Below are 16,869 nucleotides of genomic sequence, written 5' to 3'. Positions count from 1 at the left end.
TGTGAACGTGACCTTGGGGCATTTGCAATGTATCAAAATATCAAGTTTGGCCCTAGTATTGGATTAAAATGATAGGAGAGTCAGAGGCTGAGTTTCTGTGGGAACAGGGGGTCTCTGGTGGCCCCACTCCACCAGAGGAGGAATCCCTTTACACACGCCCCCACTGGCCAATGAGCAGACACATGGGCCAGACCTTCTTAAAAATAACCTGCAACTTCTGCACTGACAAATGTTGCTACTTTTACTGGTGACCGGCTACCTTAGCTACTCCTCACCATACTTCCCGGTATACTCCAAGGTTAACTCTGCGTGAGCAAAAGCCGGGAAGACTGGACAGCTGCCGGTTTCCAGGATTTTCCTCAGGTGGCAGCCGCCGGAAAAGCGGGGTCTCTTCAGCAGGATTCGGGCCGTCCCATAGCGGGGGGCCAGCTGGGTTTATTCTGAAGGTAAAAACACACCAAGGCCTTATCTAATTGTCCTGGTGACTGTCTTCCTGCCTGTGACACTGGATCTCACTTTGAGTCTAATTTTAATCGGGAATGTTGCTTCTGCTTAATTCAATTATCCAAACCCGCCTGCATGTGTGGGGCAAGTTCACGTCTAACCTCTCTACGAGCACCAGAGATGATCGGAACCAGTTTTGTGTTGATTTTTCTTCATGTAAACTGAGCTCTGGCTATTATTAGATATGACTCGCTGGGCTCAGAGTGTGTTTGCACAGGATTAATGTACACAACAGCTGCAGCTCTGTTGGACCAACTCTCTTCGTTGCACTGATTTTGAGTGTCAGAAGCATATGTTGCGCCCTATCTCGTGTCAATGACTCGACTTGTGTCAAAGAGTTGTGCAAAGTCAAAACGTCATATAGTCGCTGGTCTGAGGTGGAGCTGGGGTGGTGCGGGGTGGTGCGGGGGGGCGCGATGTCCGCTCGTGTCTGGTGTCAGGGATTGAATCTGATACCCTGTCGAGGTGAGAGGAAGGCTGAAATAAAAATCTATATTTACCAGGGATCGCCTGCTTTTAACTCCGGTCTCTGCCTTCCTGTCTATATTAGCAACAAGCATGTTGATGTTTAATATGTATCAAATACTCTCTACTTTTTCAATTTGTTTCCTTAGTTTCCTTCGATAAGTGAGTTAGATTTCACTAGACTTTTACTTTAAATTTAGGAAAAAAATGGAAGTAGGGGGTTCAAAGTATCTTATTTTTTGTATTGTTTATTAAACGAAAAACAAATAATAAGAAAATAAGAAAAAAAACGTTTTAAATATTACTCAACAAAATAAATATATTTTTAGTACATTGAAATCAACTTATACCAATAGATTTGTGGGCAAACCTATATGAAAAAACATTAAATGGATTGAATGGAAGTCATTTTTATTACAAAAACATAATATGTTTTATAATCTGTAAAGTTAATAAATGCATTAAATCTGTATGTATAGATCAATATTGGAGTTATATATATATATATAGATATGAAGTATATATATTTATATATATATATATTCTGATTAGGGCCTCTTTAATTCTGAACATAAAATATTTAAAGTGTATGGGGCAAGTGTCGAATTCCTGGTCTGTGGGCCAAATCCAGCCTCAGAAATCAATCAAGATTAATGTTCACGTTGGTATGATGACCTATAAAGATACATTTACGAACAGAGATAATGGATGGCAACAATAACAGTAAAAGTGATTTTAAAGAGGACAAACACAGAGATAATCAAGATGAATTGAGCCTCAAAGAATAAAAATGGAATATTAAAATATGATATTATTCAGTACATTTCTTTTGGGGCTCAACTTAGACTGCTGAAGGATGTTGGTCCCTTGTGTGTTATTGATTTTGACACCCTTGGTGTTGGGGTTCATCTAAAGAGGTCCAGGTCGGATCTAAGTCTTGCTCTGTCTTCACAGGATGCAGGAGAACACAGCTGAGCAGCCCCCTTCACTGGCACAGCTGCTGCGCGAGAGCTACCTGGCCGAGGCCAGAGCGCAGCAGCGTCACACCGAGATGAGTCGCTCGGACGCCTCTTCGTCCCGACTCCAGATCTACGGGTCGCTCAAGGGGAAGCCGGAAGACTCTCGGACACACGGGGAGAACCAGTTCCCGGACCTGTCGGCCTTTCTCAGCCAAGAGGAGCTGGATAAAAGTGTGAACCTGGCCCGCCAAGCCATCGGACATGAGCCTCGTGAAGTGGAGGTCAAGACCCCCGTGACACCCATGACCCCTGTGAGCTACTCTGCAGCTTTAGTTTCCCCTACTTTGACCTCTTCTGTTGCATTCAATGACCCCGCCACACCTGCTGCCCCTGCTGCCCCGACCTCATCGCCGCCCGCTCCTTACGTCACAGAACCGTCTGCTGCAAAGACAACAGTCACGCCAGACAAGAAGATCCACAGCACCTTCTCTGGGCGGCAGGACAATGTGATGAGGACCAGCAGGGAAACTAGCGAAGTGAGGAGCGCACCCTATGGCCTTGAGACCCAGTCCAAGAAGGAGTTCCTAAACAAAGCAGCAGATTTCATCGAGGAGCTTTCTTCGCTGTTCAAGGCCAACAGCTCCAAAAGGGTACGACCAAAATCATCCAAAGCCCACCGGACTAAATCCCCGAACAAGGGCCAAAGTGATGGAACCGTCGATCCACCAAGCCCGGACAACAGGGAGCGCTCGGTCGTGCATTTGGAAGAAGAGCAGGAAAGAGTGAGTCCTGTTCTCAGTCATCAACCGGACATCCAAGCAGACCCAGGGGCTGGTCAGGAGTCTCAGGAATGCACGGTCCTCGAGGAGCTGTGTGACTCTCAAGAGATGGAGGAGGCAGAAATAACACATGCTGGCAGCTACTTCTCAGAGCCAATGTGTGAGCCTCCCACTTTCATCCAGAAACTGAAAAGCAGGGAGGTTCCTGAAGGCAGCAAGGTCCAGTTGGACTGCATTGTGAGAGGAACGCCAGTCCCTGAAGTCAGGTGAGAACATCTTACATTCCAATAATCCCATTTTGAATGTAATAAAACGGGCAACACAAAAGTCCTCTCAGTTTTTGATACAAGTCCCTGTATTTGTTTTATCGTCAAGGGTCGGCTATAGTAGGAAGAAGAACAATGTGAAATTCTAGTCCCATTTTATTGTTAGTCTCTTCTTATGGTTAATCTCACGATAAACTATGAATCTTTATCCAATTTCAGGCAATGCTTCCAGTGTACCACATAAAAATAAAAAATAAAACAGAAAGGTGAAGGCAGGACAAATAGCAGTTGATTCACATAAAACGATAAAACAAAAATTTTGGACGAACTGCTGGAAACTATTGGACGATGTTTTTGCAGTACAGAACATTAACTTAAAAAGAAGGTTTAAAGAGGATTTTACAATTTGGTCAAATGTAAACTGATTACATAGAAATACACAACAAGAACACAAAACTACAAAGACAGATTATACTACTCTCTAAATGTAATGTTATTGTTAAATTTTGATTGATTTCCAAATATTTTTGTATCAATCATTAACATTAACTGTCTTTTCTAAGCGTTGAAAAACTATTTGTATGAACATGTTTTCTGCAGTTTCATAATTGAACTATAGATTGAAAAAGCCGAGAATGTACAGATTTTTTGGGTTGATTTTTTTCCTACTTCTCATAATAATAAATGTGTTGATGCGTGTCTTCTCCTAAGTAGAAGTGTGGCAGCATGTTAACCAAGTTAATGTCCATTTTAGTTCCCAATAACAATTGAACTATCTTTGAAAAGGTTCTGTAACTGCATTATTAAAGTATGTTGGTATGACTTTGGGGTGACTCTTGGAAAAGTTGGCCTGCATCATATGAGCTCATCATCCAGATCATATGAGCTTATCATCCATTAAAAATGGTGACATTATAAGATCTACGTTGTTGTCTGCCCTCTGGGTCAGAATATGAACCTCCTGAACCTTGTTTCGAGTCCAGCCGACCCGCACCTCTCATATCAATGAAGTCCGAGTGATTTTAGAGCTTTTGAAGGACTGTATGGTACCCGTAGTACTGGGGCACAGCCGGATGCTTGAGTGTGAAAAGTCAAGAAAGAAAAGTTTTCACCTCGTGTGAGCCAGTTTTTCTGTTTCCAAACAATCCCTTAAAATCTTCTGAAAGCAACGCCTACTGTCGAGTTTGAATGAACCATCCAAAAGCAACAACACATGCGAGGAAACAGGGGGGCATGTGCTTGATAGTCCCGACTGAACATTGTTGAGCCACCAACGTAGACTTGTCTGTGGAGAATGTTGCTCTCTGCCATTTTTAGACCCCACTGGCACCGCGAGCTGTAGTTGATAATGGAACCGGCTCAAAGAAGGGTGAACTTGCTGCAGGGTTCGGTAAGATGATTTGCTGATTTGAAAGATTCCCTTTAACATCCTCTCCATTGTAACAGTGTGTTTTTTGTGAGTCAGCATCATGTAGCTCCAACCTTTAAAGAGTTATATTGTGAGTGACTTCAATTTAAAGAAAAAACAGTGTGTTATTGTTCGTTATTATGATCATATTCCAACCGATCTTTATGTTCTCTATAGTTGTGTGTAAAGCTGTGTGTGTGTGTGTTCCTGTGTCTGGGTGTGCGTTGATCCTGTCAAGCTGTCAGGCTCCAGCGGGAATCTCCTGTTCTGAGCTCCACGGGGAAAAATAGCCGTGACAGGTGCAGTGAGCCGGGGTCTTTGCCTGGCAGCAGCCATCTTCTCTACCACTCATGCTTTCAATTTAGAGTCTTACTCACTGTTGATGACAAACGCTGTAAGGGGATACGATCGCCGCAGCCGTCTGGTGTTTCCTCCGACTTCTGGTGAAGAGATTAGGAGAGGATACTTTGAAGATTTGAGATGCGACTGAAATGTTTGATCATGTGACCCAGGAGTCCTCACTTTTCACTCGGTTCCTACGGTATCATTTTAAATCGCAATATATATCGTTGCCCCGGCATTATTTTAGTTAAAAATATGTTGAAACTATGATAGTTAGTCTGTCCGATTCATTCATTACCTCTTGGTTTTCACTGTAGATTTAGTGCCTAGTTACTTCTGCGTGAACAAAGTTCCAGGAAACATTCTTCATCTCTTCTTATCATGTCAAACAATACTGGTAACATTATAGAATGAATGCTCATCATGTGTATGTTGTACTGTAGGTGGTTTTGTGAGGGGAAGGAGTTGGAGAACAGTCCAGACATCCAGATCCTCACCCACGGAGAGCTGCACTCTCTGATCATCGCAGAAGCCTTCGAGGAAGACACGGGACGATACTCCTGCTTCGCATCGAACTTCTACGGCACCGACTCGACGTCTGCTGAGATATACATCGAGGGTGATTTTTAATGAAATTCCGTTCTTCAAACTATCCGGAAACTCATAACTAACAACACAATTGTTGACCCTGTAGGTGCGTCTTCTTCTGAATCAGAAGCCGATCACCACGTTGAACCTTTAGAAAAGTAAGTTACTACTTTTTAACCCCTCCGAGTCTTGAAAGTTTTTTTTTGATTATTCCCACTTTATCTTCTGACTTTAGACCTAAGGCCAGTCCGGCATCGACAGAGACTGAAGAGAAAAGTGAGAATCGTCTGTCCCTTGATCGCGACACATACCCTGAGGAACCATCCAGTCAAACTGTCTCAGAACCTTCTCCACCAGTCCAGACAACCACCACGGATCTAGAGCAAGACATCCATGAACGACCGGCTCCACCGGAGAGAGCCGACAGTGAGGACTCAGTCTTAACTCTGCAGGGTGTCACGTCACTATCATCAGGTGAGACAAAAGTCACAGGAGCTCAGGAGGCCTCCACGCCTCCTCTGTCCGTGTCTTCTGCGCCACCGCATCCAGAGAACATCACCTCTACACAAAACTCTGTGGTCTCGCTCCAAGTGGTTCCAACTTCTCAACCTGAGGTGCAATGCAAGCTGCACAGGACGACGCCGTCAGATCCTGTTTTAAATCTCTTCCTCTGTCTTCTTTTCAGACTCAAACTCTCAGCAACATGTTCACACCAGGAGTAAACGGACAATCGACCATGGCTGCACCTGTTTTTACTAAGGTAGATTTGATCATCAGCTCTTTTTACCAACATTATTTACTTTTAAAAGTACTGAATAGTGGTCTTTTTGTTAAAGTAGATGTTGACAGGTGCATCTATCAAACTGTAATCATTAGTCTTATATATTCCATGTTTTGATACTTTGAAAGTTGAGAACAGATCAATTTAATAACTGGGGTTTTTTCAGAGCCTACAGGACATCCATGCATCAGAAGGCCAGCTGGTGGTGCTAGAGTGTCGTGTGAAGGGAGCTCCATCTCCTCGGGTGGAGTGGTACCAAGGAGGGAGAATCCTTACAGACTCTCCTGATTTTCGAATTCTACAGAAAAGTGAGTTAGTGGAAAGGAAAATAATCAGTCTGCAGGATGTGAAAAGTGTTGTAGATAAAACAACATATGGTAAAGTAAGAGAAAACCTTTGTGGACAAAGAACAAAAACATAAAAATAGGGAGGCATGAATAGGGATAAAAGGTTGATAACCAGTTTGTATTAAAAAAGTAAACTTCAAAACTCAAATGTTGGTAGAAGAAAATACAAATTGGTTTTGGTGATGCTCTGGATTACTATCTGCTACCACAAACCTTTTAGAGTATCCTTTACTCACTAGAGAGAGCTGTATCACTATAACCACTGTGTGCTGCATTCATTAAATCTCTACCTAGTGTCCTCAAGCAATGTTTAATAAGCAATAAAAACACTTTTTGGTGTATGTGCTAGTTGTTATTGGAGCCAGTCATGTGAGCAGGTGCCCACAAAAGACACACAAGTAAATAATTATCCAAAACCTTTTCCAAAACAATCAAATAAATTCCTTATGTGGGTGTAAATGGGTGGCTTGTTGGCTTGCTTTTCTAGGCAAATGCATATCCTCAACAAAAAGTGTGAAGTATAATGACGAGATATGTGTTTATAATTGTGTTCCTCTGTCTTCCTTTCAGAGCCCAGATCTCCAGCGGAACCAGGTATTTTTGTGTGTACCTTTAGAGTTTTGGTTGCTATCTATCTAGCAAAAAAATGATGCTGCCGTGATCCTCCGCACACGTGTTTATAGTCCTCGGCAAAGGCTTCTGCTTTTCCTCTGTAAATAAGCCGGAGCTGCCTTTCCCTGATCTGGTCCTTATAAGGTAGTCACACCACCATGGCAGATCATCTCAACGTGCTGGAGCTGCAGACTTATCTAATGTGTCAGAGGAGAGACTCCTCTGCTTCCTCACACTGAAGTCATGATTTAAAAAGCCCATGTTAATATCCCTCTTGCTCACCAGAGGAAATCTGCACGTTGGTCATCGCCGAGGTCTTCCCAGAAGATTCAGGGGTGTTCACGTGCACCGCGAGTAACAAATATGGCACCGTGTCTAGCACTGCGACATTAGACGTCAAAGGTAATCCTTCAAACTCTACATTCAAGTTGTACCACCAGGCTTCAATGTGTTTCTTATGTTGTTAGGAAATGGCAGCCATGACCCACACATGAGGCCGGCGGAGAGTTTGACCGTGGAACCCAGGTCAGTCCAGCAAGTTCCCCCAGAAGACATCCCGGCTCAAAGAGAAGTCACAAACAGCATCAAGCCTCACTCCAGCACCATCCGTCTGGACCCACTGCTCTCCAGTACGATACGCTTGGACCCTTTAAGCACCAGCACTCTTCGTCTGGACCCCCAGAGTTCTAGTATGCTGCGGCCGGATGCGCTCTACCCAAGCCAGCCGATTCCTGAGCCAAGTGAAACCACTTTTAACCCACGGATTACTGACGTCTTGGATCCTTTAACTGTCAACCCAGCTGTTGCAGGAGCTCAGAGCAGGGTACAGATGTTCTCTTACCCAAAACCTTTCGTTGCCACCATTACCAACGATCAGAGCAAATCGGTGACCACAACAGAGACGAGCTCCAACCAACAAAATGGAAGCCTTGTTGTCGTACCGCTCCCTGACCCACCTGCGAATTCCTGTCTGAAGTCGCGTTCACCAACCAAGCACAGGGACTCTCGCTCGCGCAACAGGCGTGTGCACTTCAAACTGCCAGAGGACGAGGAGGACGAACAGAGTTACGAGTCCGGCCCGTCCGAGGAAGACGATAGTGATGGACTGTCTGGCAAAGGACCACCACCGGTGCTGGCCAAACCCAAACTGTGAGTACTCGAATGACGCACAACAAAATCAACCCTAATCATAACTAGGAAAGCATTAACTTTCACCACTTATACCAATATTGCAATTTTCTTTTAATCCATTATTTTTGCCCCTTGTTATTTTAATGTATGATTAGATATCACATCAAATATGAAATTTTTTCCAGAACAGAAAAAGTAACAAACAGATGAAAATTATAAATCATTGGGTAAAGAAATGTAGTTTAAAACAATGGTCAAAATCATTAAGAAAGCTTTAAGGTTTCATGGTAAAATTAAAAAACAGATTTGGGGTAATTGCAGTCCAAAATAACAGCTACGTACAACTGTGTCAATATTTATCCGACAATAAAATAATTAGGACAAACACCTAAAAAAATAGCTGAATTAATATGGAGCCTTTATACTTCTACATAGAGGCATTGAAACTTGACTCTCTCAAAACATTTGATTGGTTCCGATATTAAACTTCACATCTTCCTCCTCCTCTTCGTCCCAAGCCTTAACGTCCCCCTCCTCTTCTAACCGAATCATTTGGACTAACTTCTAGTTGATCACAAACGAATGTGGACTTTTAGGCTCTCGAAAACGAAGGATGGCATTTTTTATTTGTAAGTTTATTTCAATGCAATCATTTAATCACATTGTTTGATGTTTATGTGTTATGATGTCATGTCATCATTTGAAAAGTTATTTTGACATATGAATTGTACTAAAAACAAGACTTAGTTTTATCTAAACTATTCAAATTGATTTAATTATTATTTTTGATGGATTTAAGGAGATTCCATCCAAAGATAGTTGTTGTTCTGGGCTCGCCAAGTGTTTGGTTAGTGGCTCCTTGTTGATGGTCCATAAAAGGGCAGAATATTTTTCACACTGTCTTGGCTTCACTCCTGCAGAGGTTCCCGGGATGGGCTTTGATTCATGAGCGTGCACATACCTCTATATCTCTACCTAACCATATGTAGTCCTTCACCTTTTCAACTCTTGTTTGTCAGGGACCCAGCTCAGCTGCAGCTTCTGCACAACCAGGTGCTCATGGAGCAGCAGCAGGACACGGACCCTCCGACCCAAACCCACTCCCAGGTTAAGTCATCATTCCAGAACAAGCCTGAGGTCCAAACATCACATGCACCTTGGTCGCCCAGAGTACATCCGGAGTCCCAACCGTCAACTTTGCCGTCCAAAGTGACCGCTGCCACAGTACCACCACCCACGTATGCACCTGCACCCCCGACAATAACCTCCCCTCCCCCTCGGAGCTCTACTGTAGTCCCTATCACCACGTACGCACTTGCACCCCCGACAATAACCTCCCCTCCTCCTTGGAGCGCTACTGTAGCCCCTATCACCACGTATTCACCTGCACCCCTGACAATAACCTCCCCTCCCCCTTGGAGCTGTACTGTAGTCCCTATCACCACATATGCACCTGCACCCCCGACAATAACCTCCCCTCCTCCTCGGAGCTCTACCGTAGTCCCTATCACCACATATGCACCAGTTTTTTCAACCACGCCTGCACCTCCATCCATCCCACACTTCCAGACCTCCACGCTCATGACCTCCGCTCCGCCGGTGCCACGGCTGAGCTCTGCTCCGCCTCCCAGCGTCACACCAGTTACTCAGTTCAACACCATCCATGCGTCGCATATGAACATCACTTCCTCGATTTTCTCCCAAAACACACCTCTGCCCCAGTTTTTCTCCCCCCCAAAACCGAACACAGCCCCCACTGCGTCGACATCAGCCTCGCAGCAGGTGACATCCCCCGCCGGTCTACTGAGGAGCACCCACGCCTCACTCATGAACCTGACGGCCACGTCTCATGCCTTCAATTATGCACGTCCCAAGGAGTTCATCGCTGCCCAGACATTTTTTCCCGTTCGGAGTCCATCCCCGACAGAGTCTCCGGTCCCTCTGCTCCAGGAGCTGGCGGCTGAACTGAACTCCTCTGCAGCCAGCTCCCCCACGATCCCTCCTTTCTCACCACAACCCAGGTTCTTCCCGACACGGGTGTTGAAATCTCCTACAAGTCCTCCGTCACTTGTGTGTTCACCAACACCTGGATCCCTGCCATTCATGAACAGCGTGTTTGCCCTCAGAGCCCAGTCCCCCCCTCAGGCCTCTAGTCCCACCTCGAGCGGTTCCAGCCCCAGCCCCATCCAGAACCCTGTAGCGTTCCTGAGCTCGGTCCTGCCGTCCCTCACTCCAACTCACAAAACCAACTCCATGGGCTTGCCTAAAGGAGCTCCAGTAGGGTACGTGGATTTTCCAAAGTTTGCCTACTATATTTTTATTGCATGTTTGAAAACACATACTTTCTCATCTACAGGATCCACAAAAAGGTACCGAAGATACGACCTCAATCCTCCCAAGAACTTAGAGAAAGCCGAGAACTACTGATGCATGACATTGAGAAAAAGCTTCAATTGAAAGAAAGTGCCTTTCCACATCAACAGGTAATGAGCATCATTTATGAATGATTAAAAAAAAAGTTATTTTGTTAATTTGTAGCTCTGGCTCTTCCCCCTACTACTAAACTACTAAGATTATTACTCACTGGAATAGTATTAACTAAAAAGGCAGTCAGGATCACAGACCTCCATCAAACCACTCGTTTATCTCCATATTGCCTGGCATTGACCTGGTGTATAAAAAAGGACAAACCAAATAACCCAGTGAACTCGGGGCCAGACTATTGGCCCAAACATGTAAAAAAGTGTAAATCTCACTTATTCAGTATGTAACAAATATAAAGTTTCAATTTGATTGAAATTGGACATGTTGGAATATTCATGGGGTCTTCTGCACCCCTTGTGCCCCCCTTCCCTTCCTTGACCTGATTTAAATGCCCTCTACCCTAAAATATGCATAAAGATACTAAACTTTTATTATTTGGATCTTGCCCTCATTGTATTTGAACCACTGATGGATATTTTTAGTTAGAAATATATATATATATATATATATATATATATATATATATATATATATATATATATATATATACCAGCTGTTTTTTTTTTAACTGGGATGGAAAAAGTGAATCCCTCATATCGGAGGCGATTCACTAATGAAGTATTTCCCTATAGGGCCTACAAGAAAACATTGTGACAGACTCACAACAACATTTGATCCCCTTTGCTTTGACAGACATATGTTGCTGAGTGTTTAGTCATTTTCTCCTGAAACTAATTTCCCAATGAGATGTTTCAGTTGTTCTTTGTGTAACTTGGAAAAATAAAATAAACAACTTCTTGATATCAAATGAGTAATAAAGTATACCTTTGTGACCAAAAAGGTTTTAATAAATGAAACTTAGACAGGTGTTCATCCCAATATCATTCAGATAAAGGCATTATGTCTACAGTTATCTGTTAACAGTATGTTTACAACATGACGTCAAAATTATAGATTTGTTGTCAGTTTTAGGATACAGTCTTTTTGTGAAAAAAAGTCACAAAAATACTTTTTTCTAAAATGTTTTGTTCTATCATCTTTTTGTTCCATCCATTGTTGTTTGTTCTTCATATTGGCTATAATGCATGTGAGTAATGCCTGCTAGATTATTAAATGTTCAATGATATGTGTGGAACTTCATTTATAGGGATGGGTACCAGTACTTTGATGGCACAAATTCTGACAGTAACCCAAAAGCAACACCGTTCAGTGCTTCATTACATTGACCTTGTTTTTTTGTTTTTTTAATGAAAATCATTTTCTCAATTCAAACATTCCCCCACCACTGTATAAGTACCAGAAATTTGATGAATAAAACATAAATGATACCCATCCCTATTCATAAACCCTTGACTCATGTCATACCATCTGTCTGTGCGTTCATGTGCGTTCACTTCAATGGCAGAATGCTCGTTGATAACCGATTGTGTAAATGCTTCTCCATCGGTCTTGGGTTGTTTGTACATGTGTTTGTTCATCGTTCATCCCCCTGTCATCTTATAGAAGCCGAGTATTGAGGTGAAAACAGAAAGCAGACATCTTGGACCAAGCATTCCTGCTACTGTCTTTAACTATGACGAGGTACAAGCACTGCTTTGCTGGAGACTCCATTGGTTACACTATTGATTTTAAAATTCTCTCGCTTCTATGCCTTACTATTATTCCCCTAAAAATACATTGGTAACTATTTCATAACATGCATGGACAATGACAATCTCTTAAATCTCTTCATGGTTACTTATGCAAAGTCATCATTATTAAAACTCATGACTATCTAACTAGTTAAATGACCTTCAAACCCTTCCTGGTTTTACCCTCACAATCTTCTTCTCTCAGTTGGACAGGCTTTTTCAAAGATTTTTTTACTCTTTCATGACTTTCCCATGATGGCCTTCAGGTAGTACAAAGTCACAATATAATGAAGTATTGAAAATATAATTGTAACTTTCATACCACTGTTCATGGTCAACATGTTTTTCTTGCATTAAATCATTTATTTTTGTCAAGTATTTAATTCTTAAGTTGTTTTTTCTTCTTTTAGGAGTACAAGGTGTCTAACTTTGAGCAGAGACTCATGAGTGAAATCGAGTTTCGTTTGGAAAGAACGCCCGTCGAGGAATCAGACGATGAGGTGCAACACGACGACGTCCCCAGAGGAAAATGCATCGCACCGATTTTTGCCAAGAAGCTGAAGAACTTTAAAGCGTCCGAGTGCGTCCCTGTCACACTCTCCTGCAAAATTGTAGGAATACCTGTACCAAAAGTAAGCGGACAGTCTTGACCACCCGCTCAAATATTATTCAACAACCAAATACAATTTCCTTCAGGTTTACTGGTTTAAGGACGGCAAACAGATCTTGAGAAAGAACCTCCACTACAAGAAGATACGAGAAGGCGACGGCACCTGTGCTCTACACATCGCGTCCACAAACAGTGATGACGATGGCAACTACACCGTCATGGCAGCAAATCCTCAGGTAGCCCTTTAACTACAGCCTCTTAAAATGTATTTAAGAAGTGAAAGTTAAAAACTTATTCACAAAACAGGGTCGAATCAGCTGTTCTGGGCACTTGATCATACAAACAGGACCACCAAGAAATCGACTGACTCCAATTCACTCCCAGAGGTAACTAGGAATCTTTTTACTGAATCATTCTGTAAAACTCAATTGAATTTATTTAATCATTCTCATTTATTGTAGAATGACACAACAATAATGGATTGAAGGATTTGAATCTATCATAATTTATGTTAATATTGTGAAATTTGATGTGAAGAAGGCAATAACCCCCAGGCATTCATTGGCTTCTCTCCTTTTTTTTCTAAAGAAAAAATAATACTTTGACAACATTTAACAATACAAGTATTTTTTTAATCCCCGTAAAGCAGTCAAAAAGTAAAATTGTGTAAAATGCTAGCTATTAACTTGGGGTAACGGCATCCAAAATCACATGCAAAGCTATTAGAGCATAAAGAGAATTTGTTTGACATGTATCAAGAAAACTCATCATGATCTTCCAGTCTTTTAAAAATAGTAAGTAAGTAATTTATATTTATGGAGCACTTTTCCAGACCAGGGTCACAAAGCGCTTAAACAATCAAAACAATACTCAATAAAATATATACTTAAAAGGTCAAGATAACACGAGAACAACACACGAGTTCCAGAAAATCAAGGAAAAGTCTGAACAAATAATTGTTCAAATCCAATTTTTTAAATGATTCAAAGGTATTTTTATTTATATTGCCAGAAGTGCATTGATCAACTCTGAACATTTCTAGGGTACGGACTCGTGTACAGGCCGTTGAGGTTGAACAAACAGAGGAGCGTTTCTTTCGACCCCACTTTCTCCAAGCTCCAGGAGACATGCTTGGACATGAGGGAGGACTTTGTCGTCTTGACTGTAAGGTAGGGGATGAATAAACACTAGAATAATATTTAACATAAAGTATATCTAATATTGTTTCAATAAAAAATGGTGGATGGATGGATAGGTGTCTAAGTGTAGACCTCTTTTAGACGTCTAAGTTTAGACCTCTTTTAGACTTCTTTTAGACGTCTAAGTTTAGACGTATTTTAGACATCTAAGTTTAGACCTATTTTAGAACTCTTTTAGACATCTAAGTTTAGATCTATTTTACACGTCTAAGTTTAGACGATTTTTAGACGTCTAAGTTTAGACCTATTTTAGAACTCTTTTAGACATCTAAGTTTAGATCTATTTTACACGTCTAAGTTTAGACGATTTTTAGACGTCTAAGTTTAGACCTATTTTACACGTCTAAGTTTAGACCTATTTTAGACCTCTTTTAGACGTCTAAGTTTAGACCTCTTTTACACGTCTAAGTTTAGACCTCTTTAAAAAGTCTAAGTTTAAACCTATTTTAGACCTCTTTTAGACGTCTAGGTTTAGACCTCTTTTAGACGTCTAAGTTTATAGGGATAGGTGTGCAAGTGTATGTATAGATGGATGGAGGGATGGATGGATGGATGGATGGACGGATGGATGGATGGATGGAGGGATGGACGGATGGACGGATGGACGGATGGACGGATGGATGTCTACTAATTCTTTCATCTTATCCAGGTCAGTGGCCTTCCAAACCCCGAGCTAATGTGGTTGGTGAACGGTCGACCCATCTATCCAGACCAGTACCACAAGATGCTGGTCCGGGAAAACGGCATCCACTCATTGGTCATCGACCCTGTCAGCCAAAAGGATGCTGGGACATACACCTGCATCGCCAGTAACAAAGCTGGGCAGAGCTCCTTCTGTCTGGATCTGACAGTCGTAGGTGAGCTCGGCTGGACTTTCCGTCACGATGACTATCCGATCGACATCAAGTGACAAGAGATTTTTTTTTTTTTTTACAGAAAAAGAGACAAAACACCCACCTCGGTTTGTAGAAAAGCTACAAAATATGGGTATTCCTGAGGGGACCCCCGTCCGCCTGGAGTGTCGAGTGCTGGGTATGCCCCCTCCGGTCATATTCTGGAAAAAAGACAATGAGACTGTTCCCAAAACCAAGAACCGCATGAGGTCAGTAGAAAAATAAGATTTGGTTATTTCCACGTCCTCTACTCACAGGAGGTCAACTGTTATTGCAGCATGCAGCAGGATGCCACAGGATACGTGTGTCTACTTATTCAGCCAACTACAAAAGACGACGCTGGTTGGTACACAGTGTCGGCCAAAAATGAGGCTGGAATCGTATCTAGCACCTGCAGGCTCGATATCTATGGTACTAATATATATGCAGTACCTCCATATATTTGTACGAGAAACGAGGAGGCGCTGTTTTAAAACATGCCGATTTCTCGTTTGTTTGTAGCACAATGGCACCAGAGCATCCCAACGACCATGAAAAAGGTTCAACGTACTGGTAGCCGCTACGCCGCTCTGACGGGCCAGGGACTGGACATCAAGTCCGGTTTCCCGACGTCGGACACCAACCCCATCTTGTTCTCCAGCTTCCCTGCCGAGGCCACTCTGGAGAGCGAGGAGCTGTGATTGGAAAAAAAAGTGTCTGGACCGATTGTCATGTGATTGTTTGAGATGAGTGTGATGTGATACGTACAGAATCGATGGTAAAGGAACCATAGTTGCATCTGCACTTTGCAAAAAAATAACAGTTCCTGTGTCGCACCACTGCGAAGGAGATGCAAAGTCTTAGCATCATTATCATTGGTGTAGGTTTTGGTTCTCTAGAAAGAGTCACGTTTGAATTTTTCACATTTACAGTAGTTTGCTGCTTGGTCGGTCGAGCAAACGACAGCATACTTGTCTTATATTTTGATTAATTTTATGATAGTTTTACTTTTGTCTTTATGATTGAATAAGTTATTATCTTTTAAAAAGCGACGCACGAGAAATCAATCAAGTAAATTCAATTTTAAATATCTTTCTCTATAACACTGCTCACATTACTTTCAATGACTAACAATCCTGATGTCAAGATGATCATATGTGTCACTTTAACTTTGAATATATATGTACATAGTCATTAATGAGCCACTTTAAAGTCATCCATTACGATAATTTCACTTTATCACTCAGTCCTACAGCTTAAATCTGTGTTTAAGTCTTGATACCGCCTTTGTATTTTCTGTCATGTGAATGTATTCCTCTGTGTTTTAGAAGAAGCTTTAGCACCTGAGTTACACCCAAAGAATCCAACCAAATAGAAAACAGTCATGAATCTGGTTAGACATAAATTAATCATATTTTTATCAAGTAAATTATTAAGAGGATTATGAAACTCAAAGACATCGGGGCTAATATTCACCTGATGTGAAGTTGCACACTGTAAATTTCTTTTCTGTTACAAAAATAAAGTTCTATTTATTAAAAATTGTCCCCTGCACTCTTTGTTGGAGAAATGCAAGCATTCCGTATTTAAATAAAATGTGGGTCATTCTACAAAACTGGTATCATTTCCAGTCTTAAAGTCATGAAACAAATAAAAGAACTCACGGAAAACAATAACATACAAATTACAAAATTACAAATGGTGGGAACCTTTTTTGCAAATTTGTTTTAATAATTTGTTTGACAGTTTCATAATTTTCTAATTTGTTAATTTATTTAAATATTAATAAATATGTACATTTGTTTCAGTAGTTTATAAATTTGATTTACAGTTTAAACTTTTTGTAACAATTTGTTTTTATGAGTTTTTAATATGGTTTTAATAGTTTGTA

The 16,869-nt window shown here is 41.7% G+C and overlaps 1 protein-coding gene across 2 annotated transcripts; it reads left to right on the top strand.

Moving 5' to 3' along the window:
- Positions 1 to 244: 244 nt before the first annotated feature.
- On the top strand, positions 245 to 16,465 carry mypn (myopalladin). 2 transcript variants are annotated; one of them, XM_087802337.1, is made up of 21 exons: positions 245 to 446; positions 1,924 to 2,973; positions 5,167 to 5,342; positions 5,418 to 5,469; positions 5,547 to 5,925; positions 5,997 to 6,071; positions 6,259 to 6,400; positions 7,010 to 7,033; positions 7,337 to 7,453; positions 7,519 to 8,200; positions 9,202 to 10,464; positions 10,539 to 10,665; positions 12,170 to 12,247; positions 12,708 to 12,929; positions 12,994 to 13,143; positions 13,214 to 13,293; positions 13,950 to 14,076; positions 14,756 to 14,963; positions 15,043 to 15,208; positions 15,277 to 15,410; positions 15,501 to 16,465. In XM_087802337.1, the coding sequence occupies exons 2-21, from the start codon at positions 1,925 to 1,927 to the stop codon at positions 15,677 to 15,679; spliced, it is 5,430 nt and encodes a 1,809-aa protein (XP_087658463.1). In that variant the 5' UTR covers positions 245 to 446; position 1,924; the 3' UTR covers positions 15,680 to 16,465. The 2 variants fall into 2 exon arrangements, with proteins under 2 accessions (XP_087658463.1, XP_087658464.1); XM_087802338.1 differs by lacking the exon at positions 12,170 to 12,247.
- Positions 16,466 to 16,869: the final 404 nt, after the last annotated feature.

This window comes from Callionymus lyra, chromosome 11 (genome assembly GCF_982586985.1).
Source record: "Callionymus lyra chromosome 11, fCalLyr1.hap1.1, whole genome shotgun sequence".
Classification (NCBI taxonomy): domain Eukaryota; kingdom Metazoa; phylum Chordata; class Actinopteri; order Syngnathiformes; family Callionymidae; genus Callionymus; species Callionymus lyra.
Note: the sequence above shows the minus strand (reverse complement) of the source record. Positions and strands in the feature narration are given on the sequence as shown.